The sequence below is a fragment of the Pongo pygmaeus genome, chromosome 13, assembly GCF_028885625.2.
Source record: "Pongo pygmaeus isolate AG05252 chromosome 13, NHGRI_mPonPyg2-v2.0_pri, whole genome shotgun sequence".
Taxonomy (NCBI): domain Eukaryota; kingdom Metazoa; phylum Chordata; class Mammalia; order Primates; family Hominidae; genus Pongo; species Pongo pygmaeus.
In genome coordinates, this window is record NC_072386.2 from 122705746 (window position 1) to 122728544 (window position 22799).

Here is a 22799-nt window from a genome sequence, read left to right on the forward strand (position 1 = left end):
AGTTTCAACCAATTAGCAACTATTTTTCCATACTCCTCTTCCGCACCCCACCGCCCAGTATTTTTGGGAAGGGGGGATTGGAGTATTTTAAAGTCAATCTGGTTCATCAAATCATTTCACCCAAGGTTTAAGGGTACCTCAAACTTGACATGCTTCAAATGAAACCCATTAATTTTCTGTTTAAATGCAGTAGTACTTTCTGCACCTTTAGATTCCCGGCGTGGTCAAACATACACCTGGCCTGTGGAAAGTACATAAAGGCTTTCAGAGTGAACATACACACACACACACACACACACAGAAATTCTCTCCTCACTCTGTCTCTCTCTTCTCTCTCCCCCCCCACCAGGACTTCCTCCTAGCTTTCTGCCACAGGCCAGTGCTTCTAAAGATGAGGGAACCAAGGAAACCCCCCAGGACGCAGCAGAAGAGCGAATCAGTTCTCCTGTCCGCCTAAAGTGTTCCGTCCCTGACAGGCTACAGATTTCAGTCTGTGGCTTATTGAACTGAGTACGGTTCTCTCAAGGGGAGAAAACTAACTTTTACAACATATATGCTAATGAAGCATAACGACAGAGAGCATTTAAAACAAAATGTCCCTATATTTATTCTCCATAGACAGATTTTTGCATTAATATTTATGAGGGATTCCTCGTTTATTTCTCCCAGAGATTTTTCTCTTGCCCAAAGAGAGGGGATAAAAGATAAGTAACATGAACCAATTATCTTTTAAACAGTTACAAAGGACTATCTTATTTATCTGCATCCTGCTACTTGATTAATCTTCCTAATATACCACTTTCCACATATCAGCCCCTGCTCACAAGCCCCGGGGGCCTGCTCTCCCTGCAGCAGCGCACTGCAAGGCCTCTGCCTGGCTCTGGGGCCCTGCTCGCTGCCAGTACCTCTAGATCCAACCCTATCCATCCTCACTCTGCAGGAAGGGTCGCCACTGCCACTGGGGACAGACTTGCAGCTACAGAGCCCTACCCATAGGCATTTCTGTCTGTCCAAATGGCACCTGGTTCCTGGCCATTCAAATACCCAATGCTTACACTTCCAATCCACTAAGAGCCACAGGCAGTAGGAACGCACGTCCAGAACATGCTGTGAAAAGATGTTTTGAGCCTCATCGGCCAGGTAAGCAGCACACAGAGGAACGAGCCTTCAGGACTCATTCATCAACCAACAGTGCACAGTCAAGACCAGGCCGTAAAAGAGACACAAGCAGCGCCAGTCCTCAAGGAGTTAAAGTCTCACAACATGGGGCAGAAAGTGGCAACTGCCCTGGAAGAGACAAAACTGAAACCTTCTAGGAGTAAGAAGCTGAAGGTTTCTTTCTGCCCAATCACTGAATCACATTTTTCCTTCCCTCATCAAAGACAGACTCAGAGAGACACTTTCCTCTTCTACCTGCCAATAACAGGAGTACATAAAATAAACACATGAAAAAGGACATTTCAGCAACTATTACTGGGTGTGACTTCTCTGATGCCTCAGATGAGAAACTCTAAAGAGCAATGAGGACAAGGCGACATTGGAGATGGCACACATAAGGAAGATGATCCCATACCCTTGGCCTCAAAATGCCTTCTGAGTCTACTACAAGGCAAATGGAACAAAAAAGCAGAAGGAGAAAGAAACAGTGCTTGTGCAGTTAAACGTTTACAATCCAACCAGGCAAGGCCTTTCTCTGTTCCTGTGTGAGTCTGAGAGTGTGAGCTGGCTTCAAGGAGCTCTGAATGCCAGGTATTTGACCACGAAGGGTTTCTTTCTGTCACCGTGTCAAGGTGGCCTGGTAATGTCTATAGTGCTCCTGACCCTTCATGAGCCACAATTATAAAACCTTGGCAGGTATGCTAGTTCCTACCAATCTTTTAACTTTTGCACAAAAACTGGCCGAAATTGGGATCTTAAATCTTGAAATTCGTTGTATCCCTCTCTTTTGGCAACTGAATAATTTTCCATCTAAGATCCCAATACAGGTAACTCTTGCTGTCTAAAACATTCCTATTCACACTCGGGACATGGAATCGATATGGATAAATGTCTGGGATAAGAGTAGTATCCCTCACCATTCCTGGAGACAGCTCCAGTCTTGTAGGAAAAAGGCAAAAGCAGCTGTCTGAGTTGGACAGCTTAAACATGACTGATATTAATAAACGAGCTTAGGTAGTGTTGGTTATTGGAAACTGATCTCCTCCTTATTAATATGGTCCCGCAATGGAGAGAAAAGATTTCTCCATGTTCTAGAATGCAAACAATGTTTTAATCTTTAATTATATTCTCAATTTCAACTCTTCTAGAGAGTTATAGCCACCTAGGCCTAGGATTATTTCTTTATTACATAGCCTCTCTGTGGTATTTAATGAATATTGTTACTTAATACTTGCCAGTAGGGGAAAGAATGACTTAGCAAATTTCTACCCAAGTTTTGATGACTTTTTCCAAAACTCAGGAAACTTACAGCTGCAAAGTTCTCTGTTTCCTTTGTGGGACATTAAGCCAGGCGACACCTATGCCCACCAGCCCAAGCTCAGGGTGAGCCAGCCTGCTCCCTTTGTACAGTGTCCCTGGAAAAGGAGACTGAGGAAATGCTCTGCATTTCCAAGGCTTGTGGCAATGAACCAGTTTGCATCACATTCATGGTTTATTCACTGTTACTTTGCTCAGAGGCAAACTAAATTCAACTCCAATAAAAAGAGATACCAGATATTCTTGTTCAAGGTTCCTGTCCCATCAAAGTTGAAGAATTTAACATCAATTAATCAGCATATAACCAAATTCTGCCCTCAACAAAATACCAAGAGTCCAGGAACAAAACAAACCTCAGGTAATCAAGAAGAAAATCAAGTCCCTGCAAGGACACATGTTCACAGTCACTATGTAAATGGTATCTATAGCCAGGTTTTTGTAATCGAACTGCAGAAACCTGGAGTTTTATACCTGTATGGCAGAGGAAAAAAAAAACAAAAACCTTAAAAAAGGTCTCAAAATGAGCAACAGAAGAGATAATGATATAATGGCCAGGAAGCTACGAGAAGAGACTTGTTTAATGAGCTTCATCCTGGCAAGTGTTTGTCTTGCTCGGTTTAAACAGCAATGACAATCACCCCCCCTTCATGCATCACTATTGCCAAAGATGGATTCAAGTTGCTGCTTTGCTCTCTGTGATTCCCACTGGTTTTACATCAAGCAAAAAACAACATGAGCCTCTGCCTTTCAAGAACAGAAACAGCATCTACCACACATCTTGGAAAAGATCCAATCATCTGGATAAGCACCATGTGTAATTTCAAGTCAATGATCTTCTTGGGAATTAATGTGCAAGGCAGTGGCAGAAAATGAGCCTCTTTCAGTTAAACTCCCAGAGCCAAATCAGTGGCCGTACCAAAGGCAATCTGTTGTTCAAACACTGGAAGCTCTAGGTGTGAGTGCTGTGTCATTATCCCTGTTACCTCCTGAATGGGTGGCACTTCCTTCCAGCAACACTTGTCACTGCATGCTGTTTTTGTGGTGTTATTGTTACTCAAACCTGAGAGGCAAGTCATCCAAGAATCGAAACGCAAAGTGAGGACTCTCTGCTCTCTTGAAAGTATTACAAGATACTGAAACAAATGCAAACGCTGAGGAAATGGCACCAGTAAGCTCCAAAGAACATTAAAAAAACACTATTCAGCAATAAAATGGAACCAACCGCTGACACATGCAACATAAAGGAATCTCAAAAACATGTTGAGTAGAAGAAATCAGAAGGAAAATATTATGTTCTGCATGACTCCACTTACACAGAAGTTCTAGAAGAGGCAAAGCTAAGGTATAAGTATAGAGATCGGACAGTAGTTGCCTGGGGTGGGAGAGAAATTGGAGACAAGTATAATCCACCCTTTTGAGGAGTTTTGTTATAAAGAGGAGAGACACGAGGTGGGAGCTGGGAGGCAGAATGCGGTCACGGATGTGTGTTCTTTACAGGAGACAGTTTTCCGGGTAAGCATGTTTTGTCTATGAATGAGAATGATCAGGAGAAAAGGGAAATAATTATGGTGTAGGACGGAAAAAGGAGACCAACGGAGACAAGGCCAGGAGTAGGTGAGAGGGATCCATCAACAAGTAGATGGGCTGTTCTTAGCTTGGAGCACGAATAGCTCACCCCCAGGGACCGCAGAGAACTAAGCCCGGGAAACAAGTATGCCCTTAATCAAGCAGACAGAATCTTTTCATGGAAGATAATATAATGCAAGAGAAACTGCCTGTCCCCACAACTTCTAGGGCATGGAGGTAATAGTTTTCAAAGTAAGCTTTCTGTAAAACTATTTGTTTTCCCTCAAACCTAAATAAGATCTAGGTTTGCTGGATAAGAACACAGTCACCTCTGCTGTTACTGAAAGCCGGCATTTCATCAGGCCAAGTTGTTGAAACTCAGAGGAGTGCTAGGCCATTCAGCCTGGCCGTACTGATCGAAAGCAATATTCCATGTTAACACAAAAGCACACAACACTGCATTAGAAAATCGAGGCTGCTATCTAAGACAGAACACAGGTAAACATAGCTACATCTCTTAAATAATAAATACATAGATATCTCAATATATAACTCATAGATAAATTAAATAAGATACAGCCACTCTCCAGGCTGATCCCAATCCTATGAGGCTCAGAAGCCCAACAATGTTTGCACAGCAACAGTGGACACAGCTTCTCAGCCTCTTTACGGAAACAATAGCGCCCCTTGTGCAAAAACCTTAATTTGAGCACATGGAAATCCTAGAAGTGAGGTCACTTCATCAGTGCCCTCTGAACGCTAACACGTGATAAAATATCTTTCATTATTCACAAGATCTTTATCTTCTATCAAGCTTCTTTGGAGGGGGAGAAAGATACGAATCATTAATCCCATGAATCACTCATCCTATGGGAGCTCAGGGAGGAATCTGAGTCTTCAGAGACTACCGTTAGAGCCCTGCATTTTAAAAACAAACACATCGTACACACCTCCTGCATTCCTGCCACACCTGTGCTTTCTGCACAGTTGGGCAGAACTAGTAGTTTTGCTGTAGCAGCCTTAGTGCCAACTGCTAACACAAGCCACGCAGAAACCTACCCATCACGGCACTAACATGCACAGGGTTGCAGAGAAAGGTGTGTGAGGAACCCAGATGCTAGCCCTTCACTGTTTTCCTCCACTGTTTAAAAATAAAACCTTTCTTTAGAATCCTGTAAGCCTATGCAAGAAAGCATCTAGCATTCTCAATGAAATAAAGCCTCCATCCTTCACAGCCAGCAGCAAAGAAATGTGGCGAAGGGCGGGTGGGCTTCCCCAAGTGGACCTCCCTCCCCACTCTGCCCGTGGCCTTCTCAGGCACTGGAAGAAGGTCATGTCAGTCAACTTGGTCCATGTTGCTATGATGCTCTGCTCCTTGTTTGCTCCTGTCTCTACTCAGAACTTCCCAAAAACCAAGATTATATCTTATTCGTCTCTGAATCCCCAGCACAGTGCATAGAACCAAGCATTTGTAGGCCCTGAGTAAATATTTACTGAATAAATAAGTGAATGGGGTTTACAGGCTCAGCCATTGTTCCTGTGTGCAATGTGATGGTTTTAAAATAAATATGTCCACAAATTCTTGGACACGTCTTTCTTCAAAAGGGAGAGCCTCATCCCCTCCCCTTGAATGTCAGTCAAACTTCGTGACTCATTGCAAATGAACAGAATGGGGTAGAACTGATGCTGTGTGTCTTCTGAGATTAGGTCATAAAAAGGATGGCTGCTGCCTGGCTCTCATTCTCCTAGATTGCTGGCTCTGGAGGAGCCAGAAGCCATGTCATGAGGATATTCAAGCAGCCTGCGGAGAGGCCTAGGTGGAGAGGAACCGAGATCTCATGCCAACGGCCAGCACCAACTTGCCTGCCATGTGAGTGAGCCACCTTGCAAGTGGAGCTCCTAACTCCAGCCAAACCTCAGGTGACTGTGGCCTTACAAGAGGCTCTGAGCCAGAACCACCCAAACGAGCCACTCCTAGATTCCTAATCCACAGAAACTGTGAGAGATAATGTTCATGGCTGTTAAAGCACTAAGTTTTAGAGCAATCTGTTATGAAGCAATAGATAATTAACATAGCAACCTTGGAGGATTTTGGTGTTTTATAAGGGGGTTGAAAGGATTTTCTTAATGGCAAAAAGTTAGTTTATAGTTATGTTGTGCTTATAATAAAAACTTTGTTGATGGGGTTGTTTTTTCTTGTAAATTTGTTTGAGTTCTTTGTAGATTCTGGATATTAACCCTTTGTCAGATGAGTAGATTGCAAAAATTTTCTCCCATTCTGTAGGTTGCCTGTTCACTCTAATGGTAGTTTCTTTTGCTGTGCAGAAGCTCTTTAGTTTAATTCGATCCCATTTGTCAATTTTGGCTTTTGTTGCCATTGCTTTTGGTGTTTTAGACATGAAGTCCTTGCCCATGCCTATGTCCTGAATGGTATTGCCTAGGTTTTCTTCTAGGGTTTTTATGGTTTTAGGTCTAACATTTAAGTGGGCGAAGGATAAGAACAGACACTTCTCAAAAGAAGACATTTATGCAGCCAACAGACACATGAAAAAATGCTCATCATCACTAGCCATCAGAGAAATGCAAATCAAAACCACAATGACATACCATCTCACACCAGTTAGAATGGCAATCATTAAAAAGTCAGGAAACAACAGATGCTGGAGAGGATGTGGAGAAATAGGAACACTTTTACACTGTTGGTGGGACTGTAAACTAGTTCAACCATTGTGGAAGACAGTGTGGCGATTCCTCAGGGATCTAGAACTAGAAATACCATTTGACCCAGCCATCCCATTACTGGGTATATACCCAAAGGATTATAAATCATGCTGCTATAAAGACACATGCACACGTATGTTTATTGCGGCACTATTCACAATAGCAAAGACTTGGAACCAACCCAAATATCCATCAATGATAGACTGGATTAACAAAATGTGGCACATATACACCATGGAATACTATGCAGCCATACAAGAGGATGAGTTCATGTCCTTTGTAGGGACATGGATGAAGCTGGAAACCATCATTCTCAGCAAACTATCAGAAGGACAAAAAACCAAACATCGCATATTGTCACTCATAAGTGGGAACTGAACAATGAGAACACTTGGACACCGGAAGGGGAACATCACACACCGGGTCCTGTTGTGGTGGAGTGGGGAGGGATAGCATTAGGAGATATACCTAATGTAAATGACAAGTTAATGGGTGCAGCACACCAACATGGCACATGTATACATATGTAACAAACCTGCACGTTGTGCACATGTACCCTAGAACTTAAAGTATAATAAAAAAAATTTAAAAATTTTGTAATAAGGAGTCTTCTATAGAATACAACCATAAGATGGATATTGATATGCAAATCTGAATATTCCATAGATCAAATTATGCTCCCTTAAATGTCACAACTATATTCAATAAAAGGTTGAGATATGAAATAGAACAATACTATAATATACTCCTTTTTGGAGATCATTTTGCTTTTAAAACCTATTTATTGCTTTAAAAAAACTATTGCTTTTAAAAACTATGTATGACATATGCACAGAAAAAGTCTAGAACAATATCCATCCTAATCTTAATAACTTTTTCAGATAACAAAAACATTATTTTTTAATGTTTTTGTTACCTTTTCAAAATCTACATTATGTATATACTATTATTGTTCTATTTCCTAGCTTAAAAAAGAAAAACAAAACTTTTTAGACCGGCAGCCATGTTGCATTTCTAGCCAACATCAAACATAATGAGTGGCACATAGTAGGTGCTCAGTGGAAGTGCAATGGGGCGGGACGCAGTGGCTCACATCTATAATCCCAGCACTTTCAAATGTCAAGGTGAGAGGATCATTTGAGCTCAGGAGTTTGAAGCTGCAGTAAGCTGTGATCACACCACTGCACTCCAGCCTGGGTGACAGAGGAAAAACATGCCTCTAAAAAGAAACAAAAAGGGGAGTGGGGGAGGCAATTGATGTCTTTTAGATATAGATTCTGCCTACTGGACAGTAGTTCTATAATGGGATTCCAGGATAATGTAAGCTCAAAAAGCTCAATGATGTGAAAAGGCAGCAGTCAATTTTCACAGGAAATAGGCTACTAAGTATAGGAAATCATTTCTATGTTGTATTCTCAGGACATAGTAACCACTTTTCTCTTTGAAACTATTTTGAGTGATTTATTATAAATTTATAATGACAGTTGTGAACACCTCTTGCTCTTTTTTTTTTTTTGGCATGAGAACAGTCTGTTGATTGCCCTGATGCTTAAAATAGTTTCTAAGTGTCCTCATAATAGCATGTCACCTGTAAACAGGTTTCAAGCCAATGCAAATTAACAAATGGTGAACAGATGGACTAAGAACTGACTTTTGTCATGAGAGACTTAGCAACAAATACTTTTTGGCTCCAGTCTTATGGGACCATTAGAAAGTCTTTTACTTCTCGCCAAACATCTTGCCTCGGTAGACAATCCATGCAGGGAAAATGACAAGTTACAAGGCCCATTAGACTTTAGAGAGCTGAAAGTTGAGATTTGCAGAATCACCAAATCAACACGTGAGAAACAACAGTAGAATAACGGCCCTTAAGAAGCATTCTGCCGAATAGTCAAAACTCTGGCTCTCATCACTAAAAGCAGCTGTCCCTGTAGCGAGCTTCTTTTTGAAAAATATGGCCCCTGTGCGTGCAAGCAACAGACACAAGCTACTTGTCGAGGCTGGCTGGTTACATTCCTTCTATCCTGGAAGCAAGTGTGAACTGTGAAGAAAGCCTGAAAATCACGGAAGTGGTGGCATAAGAGCGTCCACCAGCTAGAGAAAGGATCCCCAGAGCAGTCACCCCTTGGGATCCTCCCGGCTCTTCACTGGTCTTTCTCCTCCTCATTCGTCAAGTCTCTGTCTCATGTTGGCTCCTCAGAGAAGCCTTCTTTGATCCCCCTATTTAACAGTATCCCCCATTCCCATACCTTACCCCACTCTGTAGTCCCTTCCTAGCACTAAGCATAACTACAAATTATGGCATTAATTTATTAATTTGTTGAGGGGTGCTTTTTTGGTCTCCTCCCACCCCCGAAATGAAAAGCTTAACAAAGATGGGACAATGTCTGTCCTGCCCATGTTTATATCCTTGGGGCCTAGAAACATGCCTGACACATAGTAGGTACAATAAATATTTGCTAACCAAACAGCAAATGAGACTTTGAGCAAAGGTAAACAATCAACTCATATATGCAAACACTGCCTTGGACTAGAAAAGAATGCTGTTTGTAACTGAGGATGTAAACAGAAGAAGGTACAAGGGCTGAGCAGGACAGGTGAAGGAATGCCTCTCGGGCATCTGGCCCTCCCAGAGGAGTGTGCACACTGACGGAAAAGGGACTGATGTGCCTACATTTCTCATTCCACATCATTGAGTGAGCCTTTGCACTCATCTACTAGGGCTTCTAATACAAAAGAACCCAACAGGTTGAACGAACCAAGTGGATGAATCAAGCGTGGCATATTCAAAGGAGACTACACTGCAACAGAAAAAGGACAACTGGATGAATCTAACACATATGATGTTGAGTGAAAAAAAGCTCATACAAAAAAATGACACTGCATGATTCCATTTATATGAAGTTCAAAGACAGGCAATATTAACTGTTTAAAGAAGTCAGAATGGTGTTAAACTTGGGAAGGAGGGCAGCACAGGTATAGACAGAGAACAATGAGGAGGAACCCTTATGGGATTCTGGAAGTGGTGGCTACATGGATGTACACAAGTGCGAAAAAATCATTAAACTGTATGCTCTGTGAAGCTTACTGTATCTGTTATCCTTCCTAATGGGAAAAAGAAGAGCACATATATTACTATTTTTAAACATGAACGAATGAACCTAGCATTTATTCTAATCTCAGCTCTAGCAGGTTCTCTAGGTGGTCTGCAGCTTAACCCAATGTGCTCCTCAGCTGTCTCATTTATAAAATAAGGACAACTATACTCATATTCTACCACCTTTGGGAATGTGATAAGGAAACAAATAATAAGCCGTGAGGTCTCTTAAAATCCTAAGTGGAAAAGTCACATACAAAATATGTAAAACAAACTGCATTATAGCTGTTTCACAAAGATCTATGCAAATTATGTTACCATCGTGCTTGGTTTCTAATCCTAATAGATGCCTTTTTAAAAGAAAGAAATAATTCTGGGCCGGGTGTGGTAGTTTATACCTGTAATCCCAGCACTTTGGGAGGCCGAGGCAGGTGGATCACCTGAGGTCAGGAGTTCAAAACCAGCCTAGCCAACATAGTGAAACCCCATCTCTACCAAAAATACAAAAATTAGCTGGGCATGGTGGTGTGCGCTTGCAATCCCAGCTACTTGGGAAGCTGAGACACGAGAACTGCTTGAACCCGACGGGGTGGGGGAGGGCAGAGGTTGCAGTGAGCCGAGGTCATGCCACTGCATTCCAGCCAGGGTGAAAAAGCGAGACTCCGTCTCAAAAAACGGAAGGGGGGGAATTTTGAAGAAAACAGTAACTTTCCACTACCCAAAAACAAGTATAAAGTAAAAAAGTTCACCCAGTACTAAAGTAATTTTTCAAATCCATCACTCACTGAGGTGGTAGGACAAGAGTTGTGGGCTGAGCCTTTGGTCTACGTTTGGCAGATACTCCCATCTGATTAGCGGAACGCTTCAACGACTGCTGATTTAAAAGGCCAGATGCTAGTCCTGCATGGTACTGCAACTGCAGAGAAAAACAAAACAAAAGGGGAAGAAAAACAGCATTTGGTAAAAGCAGGACAAATGGTATTAAACTAGCAATGCTTGATAATCTTATCGCCTTAGAACATTTTAAGTAACTCCAAATACAACTGCTCACATTCTGCTTCAGGGAATTTATCCATAAAAAGATAATCAGACAAACAGGAAACGAAACAAGAACAAGACTGTTCATCACAGCATTACCTCATGATGAAAAACTGGAAGCAGTTGGAATGTCCAACAACTGACTGTGAAATTGATTAAAATAGAGAAAGAACTTCACAACACCATTTTGTTGAATTAAAAGAAAAAAGGTTCCATTGTAAACAGAGAGGCACTGAAAAAAATGTTCTCTAAAATGCTAACTGTATTTTTCAGTAGTGGAATGCGAGTGATTTTTACTTTCTTCTTTATTTTTCACTACTATTCATATGCTTTCTGTAAATGGTTTTAAAGCCTATGTAATTTTTTAATAAGAAAATCCAGAGGTTTTCCTTAGAGACAAAGTTAGTTCTGGGAAGTCTTGCTACCACCATATCTTGCTTATAATAAAAACCATAGAATTTGTAGTCTACTGCAGTACACCATGACCCCGACATGGCTTACCATACACAGATTCAAACATACTATGAGTCTGCAATCAGAACCACTGAGCTATCTTTTCAATGGTTAAATTACAAATATCAATCATAAGAACAAGCTCATGAATATATCTTACAACAATGTATACAAATGGATACAGGCTCATTGAAGAGCATCGAGTGGAGAAGCCACTTTCAAGTCCATGGACATGCAACTGGAACAATGCCACGGAGGTAAAGAAGCAGCATGCCTTAAATGTGTCTGGTGCCAGCATCCCTTGCTTGATCCCTGGACAAACTGCTGAGCTTCATGGTGACTTAGGATAGATAATTTTACTTCTCTATACTTCAATTTCTTATTGGGAAAGAGAAATGATACTGCCCAGTTCTAAACCAAACAAGACTTTGAATTCTAATTTATGTAAAATATAATACACACATTTTAAGTGAAAAGTTTAATGAGTTTTGATAAATGTATATACCTGTATAACTACCACCCCAAGCAAGATAAAGCAACTTTCCATCATTACAGAAAGCTCATTTGTGCCCTAACGCAGTCAATCCCCTTAGCACCTAACATCAGGAAATTCTGATTTAAAATATAACTCATCATTCTCACTCCTTGCTTAATGAAGCTTATATCCAATTCGATGTGTGACAATAACTTTTAGCTTCCCTTTCTAATCCTATACTTTTGTATTTTAGATCATAAGAGTTGTCATCAATATCGCTATAATAAAAATATCCTTGAAAGGTATCCCAATTTTGAGCAGATGTAAATAAAAGATTCACATGTGAAAATGCCAAGCTAAGAACTTGGATAGAGACCATTTATAACATCCAATATGTTTCTTCCTCTCTTCTCAAATTAAGCAAGGTCTTTCAAACATTTATTTAGAATTATCTAAACATACAAATAGTAATTCATTCTAAAGCTCTGTATCAATTTCTTCTCAAAATGCTCTTCCAAGGCACAAATTTTCTTTGCCGAGTCAGCTGCATTACAGCTCACGGTAATGAAACTGGCAACCACCATATAAAAGGGGTTGGGCCTTGGATGCAAAGGGCAATAACGTTCTGAAAAATAAATGGCCTCACCTAAAGCCATAGGGCTGCATGCAAATAGAGAGAAAGAAAACAAAACCAATTGAAATGATCTGCTCCTGGAAAGTGGCTATAAAAATGAGGATATCCAGTGATCTAGTACGATAGAAGTATCTGTGTTTGGAGCATCCATACTGCTTTTTAACAGGCTCTTGATTTACTTGGTCGATTTGCTGTGGAAGCCTTACAGGTGCCCAATACAAGACAAACATACAACACATTCATAATAAAGATGGAGTTCTTCTCAGGGTGGAAAGGGGGGGAGCATAATCTGGCTCTAACAACTCATCTTAGACCAATGAATTTTGCTCAAATTTGTTTTTTGCCTACAGATTTCTTAAATGGGAAATCAATGGAGGCAAGGGACAGTACAAGTTTGAAAGACAATGTTTCAAAATGTCAGCTACTTGGGTTTCGATCTTCCCTGCCAGAATTTGCAATGAGTGCAATATGCATGGGGCTTTATGGAATTACAGGGAAAGACAGCTTGGCAGGGGCCTCCTCCTGGCTCAAGGAATTGTCTCTCCTTTTGGCTCTCCTCCTTTGTATTTATTAGGGTCCATGCAAGCTCAGCCATTCCAGCCCTGCTGACTCTTTGAGTGGAAGAGGCCTGCTAACTATGCAGAGTGGCAGGGTGATTTTGCCCACCTGGCATCATTTTGATCATTTGCTCAAACAAACAAACAAACAAAAACCCAAAACAGCAGAAATGTACGCTAACTGCTATCTGTCTTTTAAAGGGTTCCTTTGAATCCTCAACCATCTTGGATGCTCTCAATGTACAGTGCACCTCTAATAGCACACATAGGTGGAAGGACTCTTCTTCCCCCAAAACAAAATCTGCCCTTGAGAGCTGACTCATAATGATTAAGCAGCACTTGTTAATCATATATATGTATCCCAGTTTCCAGGAACATGGCTCTGACTGTCAAGATCTATAAGGGGCCCATTAAATATTTACTGAACCACCTTTATAATGGGAGAAAAGGTCAAAGTTAATAAAACTGACAGGCAGCTCCTGTCCAACTGGATTATACATTATTTAAGCACCAATACTCCATTCCATGGAACACAGTTTAGATCTGAAGAGGCTCTTGGAAAATGTTCACTCAGCCAATGGTTCTAAAACAGCAGAAGGGAGTTCAGAGTGAATCTACAAATTAACATTAGAAACATATAACTCCCCAAAATACTGCCATAAGTTCTCAATTACAGGTTCTGTAATATTTTCTATAAAAATATATTTCAATAAACATACTTCTCTCCAAATGTCTGCAGCATGGAAACAACTCTATTTCAAAAAGCAACTTATCAAAGTTCTAATGTGATTTTTCTATCAAAGATCGTTTCTCCACTAACCAGGAGGAATAAAAATGAAAGAAGGAGAGAAATGATCTATTCTTTTAACTTCCATATCTTAAAAGTGCGGGGAATGGGAGTGTTTATGTGGTGAGTTGGAGGGAAGGGTTCGTGATTTACTGTTAAGTTACTGCTCCACAGGAACAGCCATTTCCGTGTTGCAGTGTTCTCTGGATTTTTTAGAGTATTTCTCTCAGTTACAATTTCGCTACCTATTAATTTCCACTTTCTATTTTCTATGAATGACCTAGGATTTTTCTATCAGTTCTCAACCTAAAGCCCTTTCTAACCAATTATATCTACTAATTACCTCTATACCTGAGAAAATTTTAACAATTAATAATGATCTGAGGAAAGACCAATTAAAATTAGGAAAACTTTGATTTACTGAATCGTTTTTAAAATAATGCTGTTTTAGTCATATTGAACATGTAAGAGGCTCCAAGCTGTCAGGCAGGGTCCTGATGAAATGTAAGTGGGAGAGGAAGGGCCTCTGTAACCAGCAGCCTCTTTGGAAATGTGCTCCTGGGCTTTGCTGCTACCAAACTGGGTTACCTTACACATCTCCTGCCCCTCTCTAGAAAATATGCATGACATTTTCTCTGAGGACCCCCAAACTCTAAAATTCGATTCCTTTGTATTTCTAAAGGTAGAAAGGTATTCGACGTGAAGGAATGTCCCTACAACATTAATACAAGAGACTTAACAAATCTTTTTCTGTTGGATAGCCAAGGTCTTTACAGAATCCTCTTTTAAAGAGTCCAAACTACTGGGAGTCAAAATTCAATTAGCTTTAATATGCTTCAAATTACAAATAACAACAAACACTGGAAGCAAATGATATAAAAGGAAATGATAAAAACAGGATTCAAATGCAGAGTTTCTGACTTAAATCTTGGGTTCAAGAAATCAGATGAGCAATGACCCCTCCCCTGTTCATTCTCCACTTGCATGATGTCTTCTGCATTGTTCTGAATGCTTCTACCCGCCCCAAAATATTCATAGGTTAATGTTTTGCACTAGACCAAAGTTTGAAAAGAGAATAGAAGGAAATTCATCAAACTGATCATGTTCAATATACTAATGAAGCCAGTGGTATTCAATTAGGCCTAGTACTTTAAAGCTGAAGTGTATGCTGGAGCCTCCCTGGGGTCCCTGCTACAGCATCCCATCATATGCAGCACTGCTCTACCCTTGCCATCTGGCCCAAAGCCCACTTTAAGAGAACCTGACATTTGAAAACCTCAAAACTTATAAGCCAGATCAATCAAGATTTGATTCTTCTCACTATGAAAATCACTATTCCTGTCTCAAGATTCACCAAAGGCTTCTTTAAGGGTAAAGGGGAAAAAAGAGCTCTCCTGGACGTAAGTTATGATTCACTTTATTTTTTTAAAATCACTTTGCATATAATTACATATAAGGACAAAGAATGGCATAGAACTAAGTTATAATAAATTCTGTCTGGCTTAGACCAGAGGACCCACAGGAGGGCAGAAGAGATCAAGGGGGTAGGGAGCCCCACCATCTCCTCTGCCAGTCACTCTAGGCCAATTTCCTTCTCCAAGCACAAAGCTCCGGTCTGTACTGGGAAATACACCCAGGAAAGGCAGTCTTGTGTTATTCCTGGGTCTGGGAGTGAAGCTGCCACCCAGGGAGTCTTATCTCTAGGGCACAGACCTTGTTATTGATGACTCTATTCTGTACAATGTCCAGGATAGTGCATTGAATACAGGTGATGCTAATGAATTTGTCAACTAACAAGTGGACTGGCAGATTCGTGGGAATGCTAGCTTGGCTTGGCACTGCAACCAATCTAGAACAGAATGCCTCCATCTGACAGTCCTCTTATGGCTGGCCTCTTATGAAAGCAAACACACTGCTTTCTAGGTGCTCACTGTCAAGATAGAACCACAAAAGAAACCTTTTTTCCTCTTATTCCAGTTGCTCAGAAAGTGGGTATGTTCACAGGCTTCAGCTTGGACCAAGCTCAAAAGAAAAGGGGTCCATAGGGACTGCCCCTGGACGACTTCAAATCACAGAATTTAACAATAGAGAAAGGCCATAGTAGATGCCAATCTTCCCCCCTACCCACAACCCCATTTCACATGAGAGGAGATGCCAGCCTTAAAGAGGTCACTGACCCCAGGTCACACCATTTGCAGGAGGACAGTGGGCCATACAGGGTTTGCCTTAATAGCTCTGTCCCGAGGGAATAGGTATGCTGCATCTTTCTAACTGGAGGTACTGATGTTTATCTTCCCTTCGGCAACAGAACACAGCGATCCCCACTGGATGAGAGCTGGCCCATGCCAAGCAGGCAGCCACGTTCCCGTCACCAGCCTCTCCTGGCTCCTGCTTGTCATGATAGAACTCTTCACTCTGCCCTCCTGCAGGCACTGAGACGTTGCACGCTTTTCCCTCCCACTGACTCCAGTCATGTGTTAGGCGGTGAGTTTGAAGAAGTTTTAAACTCTATTGTCTTCAAGTTTTAATATTCACGGTTAAATACTTTAGAGAAAAGAAATCAAGAACCATAGTTTCGTCAGAAAATCTAAATTCCAGATGCACAGTGGCATGTTGAACCTTCCTAGCAGTTTTGATATGGCTCTGTCATAGAGCAGTTGTGCTTCTGTCTAACAGGTTTCTAGGAGATTCCACATGTATACTCTGTTTCTACTGAAGAATTCTCTTTGCGAATGTATGTTATATATAATGATAGCAAGCAAGGACACTAGTGCCACTTCCCCTGTAGATCACTGACCAAAACAGCCAGAGGTGGCTGGCATAAGTGCACTAAAAATCCTTCCAATGTATAACAGAACACGCCAAAGCCCACAGCCACAACCTAAGGACACATGACACCTGGAACAATCCATACTATGTACACCTGGATCAAGTCACACCCCATACAGCTGGGATGTGTGTTGCGACACTGGAAGGTAGGGTGCTAATCTGAGAGTCTCACACAGTCATGTTTCCCCAGACCATTAAGCTTTCAACTAGAACTAAGATTCGTGCAACATCAGGAAACTTTGTCACCACTGTGAGTTGCAAGGACCTTTGCCCCTCATTACTGAAATATGTTTTGTTTCCAGCTAATGAGAAAGAATCATGTATTACAATAGAGTTCTGGTTCTTCTTTTGAACGTAACTCTAAGCAAAAAACAGGCAAGCTTGTCTGGTATTATCTGTGCCAACGAAAACAGCTACAGAAAAATACCATAAATCTAATTGTTTTGCTTGGGTTTTAGTCTAAATATCAGATAATGATATTAGCTTCTTTCCTCCTTTTATCTCCTAATGCTTCTTTCAAATAGCCAATAGTTTAGAAAAAAACACCTTAGACTTGAGCTTTTATGGGTAAATAATCTTTTTACTTGGTCAAAACAGCATCAATAAACCATAAGAAGGAAGCCTCCAATTTACTTGCCTATTTGTTCTCTCCTGGAAGCTCGGTTTCAGCTCCTTCAATTACTAGGAAAGGAGGACAGCAAATCAGGGCTGCGCTTCCTGCTCCACTGTGGCATTATTTATATGCTAAATGCCATTTGAGTTTCTTTCTTCCCTACATATTAGTGCTCAAATGTCCAAACTTCAAAAGCTATCCAAGAAGTAAACAGAGACGATGGATAACAGCCCTTTTCTTTCTTAAATATCTGTAATGGTTAGGGTTGTTTAGATTGTTCTACTGCAACTCCCCAGAATTTACACCTTTATTAATACGCCTTTCTCCACAACTGCTCCTGTTTACACTACAGCTGTATGCATGTTATCATCCTTCAAAGATGCCAGTCCGATAGAAGGAGAATGACTCACATATCTGAATGAATTCACTAACAAAGCAAACTAAAATGTGGCTAACAATGGAAGAAACAACCATCATAGGGATTATTTGTAAAAGGAAAGAGAAAGACAACAGAAGAAAGGGAAAAAAAGGGAAGATGAGCAGCTAAGAAAAGACAGACGAGGGTATATAAAGATTGGTGTTTTCCCGTCTCTCAGGAGCCCCCTCTCACTTCACACCAGGTGCTCACCCCATCTGCCTTGCATGGTCATAAAGAAAGATCACGTTGGAGAGTCACCTGGTGTCAGGGGTTGAATGTTTTTGTCTCCCCAAAATTCTTCTATTTCAATACACATTGGCCTAATTCCCAATGTGATGGTATTTGAAGCTGGGGACTTTGGGAGATAATCAGGTTTAGATAAGGTCATGAGGGTGAAGCCCCCATGATGGGATTAATGTCCTTATAGGAAGAGGAAGAGATCAGATTTCTCTCTCTCCACCATGTGAAGATATAGCAAGAAGGTGGCCATCTGCAAACCAGGAAAAGAGCCCTCACCAGACACCACATCTGCCAGCAACTTGACCTTGGACTTTCCGGCCTTCTGAACCGTGAAAAATAAATGTTTGTTGTTTACCCTAGTCTATGGCATTTTATTACAGCGGCCTAAACTAAGACACATGGCCACTTAAGAAGATGCAGGCCAAAAATATAAATAGGATCAATGCAAAATTTGACAACACAGTAATGAGAGCATCATGACAGATTATTGACAGGCAGTGACAATAAATGAGAATGTGCCCTCTGAAGAGGGACAACATGGTGGGCTATCTTGTTTGCCTATGTTTCTATTGGGGGAAGAAGGCCATGTCAGATGCACCATCATGTTCTTGTCACCAGCTAAGGTTGAACCACCCCAGAATCCTTATCCATTTACATATTATACTTCTGGACTCAAGAAAAACAGACTGTGCATCTGATCTTTCAGTTATTAACCAAAGACAGAAGTAACAGGGAAGAATGACACATCTCAGGATTATCTTTATATTTCTACCAGAAATGTAGGACATTAGTTTTTAAACACGTACTTAAGGCCTGAATCAAAAGTCTACAAAGTAAGGCTAGAATTATGTCTGAGGTCCTAACAGTGAAATCCTGTATTATAAATATTACTTTGTGCAGTCTGCGCTTGACTTCCTAGTACAAAAATCAACATCAGTGAAATTTAAATATGGAATGCAAACATTTTACTAGTCACCAAAAGTCTCCAATTAAGGCAGCTAGTGAGGGGTTGGTGTATTAGTCCAGTTTCGCACTGCTGTAAAGATACTTCCAGAGACTGGTAATTTACAAAGGAAAGAGGTTTAATTGACTCGCAGTTCCATGTGACTGGAGAGGCCTCAGGAAACTTATAATCATGGCAGAAGGCATAAGGGAAGCAAGGACCTTCTTCACATGGCGGCAGGACAAAGAAGCAAGCGAAGGAGGAACTTGCCAAACGTAAAACCATCAGATCTCATGAGCACTCACTATCATGAGAATAGCATAGGGGAACCGCCCCATGATCCAATTGCCTCCCACCAGGTTCCTCCCTCAATACCTGGGGATTACAATTAGAGATGAGATTTGGGTGGGGACACAGAGCCAAACCATATCAGTTGGGAAAGGGCTCCTTGAGATGTCTTAGGCCTAGTAAAAGTTGAAATCAAATGCAATGCTAGAGCCCTAACAGGCACTTGAGCATTTACTGACATACAATACTTTACTGGATTTTCTTTCCAAACATTCATAGGTGAGGCATGGGGGAAGAACTAAATATTCCCATACAAGAAATATGACCCTGAATATTTCTCTTTTTTCACCCCCAAAAGAAAACAGATGTTTTTCAACTAAGCCATGAGTACAATGAGAACCACCACTGGACATTTCTATGTCTCAGTTCTAAACACTGAATTCTAAGCATCAGTCACTCATTGCCAAGGTATCCAGTCAATAAACTAATAAACATGATTTTTTGAAAATTGCCAATCTGATATTTTATAAACTTCTTCTTTTATGGGTAGTGTGAAGAAGGGATGGCTTCTCAGAAGAGAAAAATGAGTTTCTATGCGCCTCCTAGTCCATTTAGATTTAGTTGGAGAGTTTATTTAGCTCTTCTTTATTCCAGTGTCATGAAATGTCTGTTTCTGCTTTAAGCACCATTTTCATTATGGTCAGATGCAGCCCCATTAGCCTCCTCAGCTTCCCTCCATAAACCAATAGTCTGCTGGGAGACACCTGGCTACAAATCAGGGATTTGATCAGCCATCCTCCTACTACCTGCTTACTGGGGATATACAGTCAGAAGAGGCAAGGAAGAAGGAAAGGCAGTGAAGAGAAACTCAGATGGAAGGAGACAGGAAAACAGGGAGCCATATAATCACTGATTGGAAAAAGATATATGACGACGATGTCAGAAAAACAAAAAAGTATAGGAGTGGAAGTGAGACAGCTGCTTAGTTAGGAGGCATGCAAGAACAGAAATCAGGAAATAGGAGAGAGCTCTTAAGAAGGAATTTTTTTTATTGATCATTTTAACAACTGCATTGTCCTTTTGGGAATAGGAAGAACAAGGCGTGGTGGCTCAGGACTATGAGGAGGCAACGGGTCCAAGGAGGCACCTGCTTTCCTTTGTACTTGGCCATGAAGCAGCAAAGGCTGACACTCTGGAGGCAGTGTGGCCCAATGCACAGAAGATGCAGCCTTGCAGTGAGATGGCCCTGAGTTCAAACCCCAGCTCAACATGAGTGATTCTGGGTGTTTTTCCTCCCTTCTGAGCCACTTTCTTTATCAGCTCAATAAGAAAGGCAACGTTCAATCTTGTAAGGAGAGAATTGTCTTTGTGTTTATTGGGCATACTCCCTAAGGAAGACTTTAAAAGTGCCTTTTCCCTATCTCACAACAAACCCATGGGGGGCAGTATTGTCGGCCTCCTTTTACAGATGAAGAATGGTTGTTGTTGGAATTTGGCGGTATAATGTGTACAAAAGCCTTAAGCATAGTGTCCAGCACACTGCAAACAGACAAAAGAGCTGTTCTTGTGATTTTCACCAGTGCCATACCTAGAAATTCGCTTCCTCCGATAACACCAGGAATGACTGATTTTTCACAAAATTGATTAGAATGATCACCTTTTAAATCAAATCCTGTCACCCTAAGCATGTCAGATAATAAATTGATAAATGTAATGAGAAAATAGGAAAAATGTACCCACTAAGTCGTTCTAAATGAGTAGCTATATTGAGAAGGAAATCTAACTCAGAATTCTTCTCATACAACTGAAGAAGACAATCTATTACAAGACGATGCCTCTTGGCATCATCAAATCCTAAGGACAATCGTCTAAGGCCTGCAGAAACAAGGTAAGCGCTCTAAATGAGAGGTAATCCCGAGGATTAGTTGGGCAGCTCCTTCTAATATACTGTAGAGATTGTTCTTTTTAATCTACACACAACCTAAATGCCCAGAAGGTTGGCTCAAGCTTGACACATGAAACAATCAGGTTAAGGAGTGCTTCTTAGGCATCTAGCAAAGCATTCGGTACTAGAAGATCAAAGTCTCTCTCCAGACTCCCACAGCACTCTCTGTAGGACTGCTAAAGGATTTCTGTCGTCTGTTTAAATTCTGATTGTCATTATCTACACACAGGAAGTATGAGAAAAGGTAACGCAGGTGGAAGCCTGTGTGTCACGATTTTCCCACATAAATACAGGACTACTGTTTTTCCCCTCGGAAGGAAAAAAAAAAAGCCAAAGTCATACATATTAACAATGGGCATGTTTTTGGTTTAAAATAAACAACAGATTAGAGTGAATTTTTTTTTTTTTTTTTTGAGACAGAGTTTTGCTCTTTTTGCCCAGGCTGGAGTGCAATGGCGTGATCTCCTCTCACCGCAACCTCCGTCTCCTGGGTTTTCAAGTGATTCTCCTGGCTCAGCCTCGGGAGTTGCTGGGATTAGAGGCATGCGCCACCACACCTGGCTAATTTTGTATTTTTAGTAGAGACAGGGTTTCTCCATGTTGGTAAGGCTGGTCTTGAACTCCCAACCTCAGGTGATCTGCCCGCCTCGACCTCCCAAAGTGTTGGGATTACAGGCGTGAGCCACCGCGCCCAGCCCAGAGTGAATTTTCTACTGATCAACAAGAGCTAGGCAGAGAAAGAGTTCTACTACTCAATCTAATTAAGAATGTGGGTTCGTAGTCAACCATCTGGATATACAACAGAGGCCCTCTCCTTAACCAACTCTATGACCTTGGGAGAGTTCCTCAATTTTCTGAAGCCTTGGCTCTCTTCTACTATTGGGGATAACACTGCTACTCAATACTATCTGATTACTCTAGAAACAATCTCAGGTTTCACTGAGCAAAATCACACTCCGGTTATTGGAGTTAGTGAGGGTTAAGAACATGAAAACGGCTCAGCAAAGTGGCTGGCACAAAGCACACATTCAATAAATATTATTATGATTAGTGTTAATCGGCTGAGATTGTTGAGCCATTAACACTTAAGCTAAGTCTTAGGAGTAACTGTGCCAATAACTGAAAGAACTTGTGTCTGATGAAAAAAACCTTAGGAAAGATAGACAAGTCAAAAACAAGTCTGTTCCTGTGGATTTGGGGAAGGGGAGTGCACAGGAATGGCTGAGCCATAAGAGAGTTGAGCCTAATATGAGAACGGCTACTCCAATGTGCATGTTTCCTACTCCAACTCCAATGATGCTCAGCAGCCTTACTCAAACTTTCCCAAATCTGCTGTGAAGAACAAGCCAAGCAACCAAAGTGAGGAGCAGCAGCAGCCAGCTGGGAACGTCCAAGAAGGAATATTCACGCGTCCATCACCAACCATGTCCATCCAGAGGAAGAGCCCAGATATGGAAAGTAACCTGCTTTGGGACCAGGAGTGAGAAAATAAGAATAGGCAACTTGTGCAACATCTCATGTGTCCTTTTGGTCCTCAATACCCAATAAGTAGGCTGCCTTTCCCTTTAAGTACCTGGCATGCAGGGAGCAGTGAAGAACTGAAGTTGCTCAAGCCAGACCAGAAGCCTTCCTGAAACACCTTTCCCAGGGCTGACCACTGTACATGACAGTGTGGGGGTTTCTGTGTATCTACCTTTACTCTTTTCCCAAAGTGTATGCC

At 41.3% G+C, this 22799-nt stretch overlaps 1 protein-coding gene across 2 annotated transcripts in view; it reads right to left on the reverse strand.

The window, feature by feature from the left end:
• MED27 (mediator complex subunit 27) overlaps positions 1-22799 on the reverse strand; it is a 222830-nt gene that overhangs the window by 147022 nt on the left and 53009 nt on the right. For both annotated transcript variants that reach the window (XM_054501481.2, XM_054501482.2), the window contains exon 3: positions 10645-10775. In XM_054501481.2, the coding sequence (XP_054357456.1) occupies positions 10645-10775 (131 nt within the window). The remainder of the gene's footprint in view (positions 1-10644; positions 10776-22799) is intronic.